The sequence below is a fragment of the Engraulis encrasicolus genome, chromosome 15, assembly GCF_034702125.1.
Source record: "Engraulis encrasicolus isolate BLACKSEA-1 chromosome 15, IST_EnEncr_1.0, whole genome shotgun sequence".
Classification (NCBI taxonomy): domain Eukaryota; kingdom Metazoa; phylum Chordata; class Actinopteri; order Clupeiformes; family Engraulidae; genus Engraulis; species Engraulis encrasicolus.
This window is the reverse complement of record NC_085871.1, coordinates 35026248-35031247: the sequence shown is the minus strand read 5'-3', so window position 1 is coordinate 35031247 and position 5000 is coordinate 35026248. Positions and strand designations below refer to the sequence as shown.

General features: G+C 44.0%; 1 protein-coding gene across 1 annotated transcript in view; it reads left to right on the top strand.

The window, feature by feature from the left end:
* The window catches only part of col7a1l (collagen type VII alpha 1-like), a 145862-nt gene that overhangs the window by 9840 nt on the left and 131022 nt on the right, over window positions 1-5000 (top strand). Inside the window, exons 2-3 of the mRNA XM_063217728.1 lie at window positions 866-1046; window positions 2928-3087. Of these exons, the coding sequence (XP_063073798.1) occupies window positions 866-1046; window positions 2928-3087 (341 nt within the window). The remainder of the gene's footprint in view (window positions 1-865; window positions 1047-2927; window positions 3088-5000) is intronic.

The window sequence follows — 5000 nt, the reverse complement described above, 5'->3', positions numbered from 1 at the left end:
AGCAGATATTTAAAAATCCAGGTGCAGGAGAAAAAAATATCCTGTTTAGGGGTCTGAAACGCATTTGTTACAATGGAGGATTTTTTAGTATCCACATGTTGCGTTTCCACCTAGCAGGAGAAAAAAATACCCTGCTAAAAAAATATCCTGCTACGTGGAAACAGCACCTGAATCACAGCCCTTATTGGAATTCTAAGCATTTGTCATTGCTGTTGTTTTATTAGCAAAGTGGTGCATTGAGTGAGTGCGGTGTGCTGTTGGCAGCTCCCTAAGGTGAACTTGCACTACAGTACATGGCGTTGTTTCCTAGAGTTATACTGCCATCAGGTGGTGGGAGAATAAACTGCAGCCAAGGCTAATGCATACAGTTGTAGGCACTAGGCCACCATAATGTGCAAGGAGGATGCCATTGATTTTTAATACATCATAACAGAAATGTAGGCTACATAAAAGATAATGACCTTCTAATCTAAAACATTACCAGTATAACATACATGTGTAGCTTAGTTGAAAGCAAGGGGAGGACTAGAGGACACGGTTAATGGTAGGTTAAGAAAATAATTTCTAACTACCCCTTTCCCTTCCCACCATAACGTTATCGTTTGTTCATATCAGTTTAAAATGTCAGAGGCTAAGTAAAACATGGACCAAAACAACGCACCCGCACGTGCCACATCTGCTTGACTCGCGCGCAATTTGTCAGCTATTTGTCAAAGACAGTCTCAACTAATCATCATGGCGTTTTAAAATAAATACATTTTTTTGTGTGTAATTAGATAGTCAATTTAGGCAGTAGTCAATTTAGAACACTCAAATACTGTGTTTGACTTCAATCTGACGAGTTAACCTTACTTGACTTTTCCAGATTGCCGCACATCCATGCCAGCGGACATCGTCTTCCTCGTGGACGAATCATGGACGGTTGGTCCCACAGGCTTCCACTATGTGAAAGAATTTATCTCGTCCATCATTCGCGCCTTCAAAGACAACCCACTTGGGAACGAAGGGATTCGATTCGGGGTCACCGTCTACGCTGATGGTCCAAGGTAGGCCTACAGTCAGGGACCTTTTCTTTACAAGTGCTATCAGAGGAGATGCGTAATTGTTAGCACGGTTATCGGGAGCTATAAGCACCCAAGGTGAATCAAGACAACGCTTTTGTGGTAGGTTGAGTGACTTTGATAGTTATGATGAGATTGAATTGTGGTGAACCATCAGAAGTGCAGCCATAAACCTGGCTGCAGCAGCCACGCTGTTAACAATTTCCTAAAATACTCTTATCATATTAGCCTACTCGCTCATTTGTCTCCCCCTCTAAAAGTCAATTTGGATGAAAGCATCTGTTCAAAAGTAATGTAATGTAAAAACATAGGTGGCACAACTATAAAAACAATTGTAGGTTTATTGCTGCATGAGGACTATAACCCCCACCCACTTTGGCTTTTATTGAAATAACATTTTATAGTCTCCACAATGAGGGACGCCTGCAAGTTTGGGTGTGGGCCAGGTTAGGAGAGGCAGGGCCGAAATAGCGCACAGGGTAGATATGGCTGCAGTTTAGGGGGCCCCTAAAATTGCAAAATTGTGACAAGATGCAATATTGAAAAAAAAAGATCATCTGTTGTGTTGAGTACAGTTGATAGATATGTTATCCTCAATTCCTAGCTTGTATCTATGATGCTGTCCTATGAATTTGTTGTGAAATTTGCCTTCCAAGAGGGGCCCCACAGCAACCCGTAGCCTGGCGGCCCCAGGCCCTATTAATCTGGCCTATTGGAGAGGGGTTTTTGGGGCAGAATACATACAAGCAGGCCTTGACATTGAGGCCTTGACACAAGTTTTACTCACATTTGGTTGGTTGGCCCCCGTAGCACCCCCTTACGACCCTCCAGGGGTCCCTGGCCCCCACATTGAAAAACACTGCTCTATGACACAAAATGTGACATTCCACATGGATAGGGCTCACTGAACAGTACAGTAAGTAGGCTAAAAACTTTAGTAGGCTAAAGTTACGTGCTCCTTCTATTCCGAGCCAGGGCAAAAGGTTCCTGAAGTTACACCGACTTTTTGTTCCTGTCCTTGTATACCTTCAGTTTGAATCCCCCCCCCCCCCCCATATGACCCAAACTGCTAATTTATATACAGTACAGTATGGGTCAGGCCTGTGGACTTACAATGCTGCCCTCAAACCCAAAAACCCCATGGTCACACACTAGGTCTGTAAATAGCACTTTCATTCTAGGCTAAGATGCCTGTGAGGGATTCAGGGAGGTCCGTGCATATTCCTGCTATTTAAAAAAAATCTCTCCCACCAAAGCCCATGAATCATTAGTGTCTGGCTGCTGGATTGGGTCCAGGTAGAATGGAGGTCGGCCGATTAATAGCCAATGAGTTGTTAATTTGTTACAGTAAGTACGATGCACTAGCCTGCAGCATTAAACTGTCATTAAGGTATGGTCCCTGCTATAAGTCTGCTGTTACCATAATGTCAGTGACCAAGTCGTAATGTATTACTAATGGCTCAGTGTAATGTAGTAGTAGTAGTAGTAGGACGGTAGTAAAGTTCCACCGGCGGAATGGTGTGCCAAGACATTACTTCAAGTAAAGGCAATTATCATCTGCACACCAGTGGCCTCCGTTTAATCAATTGGTATGCTGTTCACCATTGCCTATAGTACTTATAAAACATGACAAAGCAGAGGTTTCTTTCTGCCTGAGCCATCTACAGTGTTTTCTCTCTGGTCTTTTGCTGAATGTATGTAAGAGTGAGCTACGTATATATGGTTAATATGTGTAAGGATGTGTGTAATGTCTCATGTGTAATGTCTTCTGTATTTATGTATGTACTTATGCTACTTTACTTCCCCCTGGGATCAATAAATGATACTCTACTAACTCTACTCTACTCTACTCTCTCCCCTCTGCAGGATGCGCATCGCGTTGACGGACTACTTCACCTTGGACGAGGTGCTGCGGGCCGTGGAGGAGATCCCCTTCGAGGGAGGGGGCTGCCGCACGGGGGACGCGCTGGACTTCCTGGTGGAGAACGTATTCGCACCCTCCATAGCCAGGGACAACACCCCCAAGGTACAGAGGCTACTTACTGTATATGTACTGTATATCTACATCAGAGAGAGAAGGAGAGAGAGAGAGGGGGAGAAGATGACCGGTGAAAGTATGTGAACAGTGAAAATGCTGACTTGTTGTATTTTATCTACAGTACTACTTGAATTATAGCATTACCAATAAAGAGAGAGAGAGAGAGAGAGAGAGAGAGAGAGAGAGAGAGAGAGAGAGAGAGAGAGATATGGATAGAGATAGAGATAGAGATAGAGATAGAGATAGAGATACAGAGGGAGAAAGAAGAGAAGCTCATTTTGCAGTAGTACTTATTACCAAGTGCTCTAGTTTTGTTGGGTTCCTGCTGTTTTTAATCTCATTGACCTCTCAGAATGGAACTGCCAGGTTTTTAAAAAAACCTTCACACCAAAGCTAAATGCATTGGACAAAACTCATCACTCAGGGAATCACTCATTTTAATTCATTGCCCTTGACTGCACTAGAAACTACTCATGTACAGTACCCAACTTTTGTAAAGTTTGTTTTGGAAACTTTTCAGTCACTCTGTTTCCATCGCATAGCTCATGTACTTCTGAATACAGTGTATTCCAAGCTGTGGAAGTCTATTCCCACAAATCACAGATAACAGCTCTCAGCAACCCTCCTACCGGTGTAAATCACCCCCTTTTTATTCATCTCTTAGAAGTTTCAGAATCGGGCACGTAGGGCTGGGCGATATGGGAAAAAAAACTATATCACGATATGGATTACTTTATATCACGATAACGATATATGTCACGATATAGCACAATTACATACTTTTTCAGTTATTCTCTTAATTTGCTCTTTATTTTTTCATGTCGCAAAACAACCTTTATTTAAAATGGAGCTTTTTATTGATTTTTTTTTTACAGTTACATGAACTTATTGTGTGTATTGTGACAACATGAAATGTAATTAAATGATATTCAATTGTATACAACTGATAAAATGACTATCACTATAAAAACGATATAGGAGAAAGGTCACGATATACACTTTTATATCACGATGACGATATATATCGTCATATTGCCCAGCCCTACGGGCACGATTTACATCCTCCGCTCGAATGTTCCAGTACTACACTACTGTAGGTAATAGGTACAACCAGGGAAACTGATGGGGGGGGGGGGGGTGGGGGACAAATGTGGTCTGTTGTCCCGGGCCCAGGTAGAAAGGGGCCCCAGAATTGGGTTCCCATTACATTGTATGTATTGAGTAGGGGGGCCCTTTCAGATGAATTTGTCATGGGCCCAGGCAAAGCTGTCAGCGGCCCTGGTAAAAGGTACCACCGAAGGACCTCATCCCAGGCATGATGTGCGGTGTGCACCCACCTGGCCAGGCAGGGACATGTTAACCACACTATGTGCCACTCAGATGCCCGCAGCGAGTGATGACACAGCTGGTTTTTAATACACTACAGTAGCACCGAATGGGCTGTGTTGCCATGCTGAGGGACAGAGGCGAAGCTATAGGGGGGGGGAGCAGGGCATGTGCCCCTGGGCCCAGGACCCTCCTGTATTGGTGGTGGGGGCCCTATTGTGACCATTGTAGGCTTAATGGGGGCCTGGCCAGTGTTTTGTGTGCAATTGTTCCGCCACTGCTGAGGGGTACAAACAACCGTACAGCTAGGCCTCCTGTAGCAGGAATCATACACTCCCTCCTTCCCTCTCTCTCCAAAAGCAAAAAAAAGCTATCATTATTATTCCTCCCTGGCCTTTGCTGCGGAACACCTGATGTGGAAATGAGATGGGTATGCACACGGAGAGTGGAGAAGAGAGAGAGAGAGAGAGAGAGAGAGAGAGAGAGAGAGAGAGAGAGAGAGAGAGAGAGAGATATGGATAGAGATGAAAAAGGAGAAAGAAGAGAAGCTCATTTTGCAGCATGCATGGTGGACT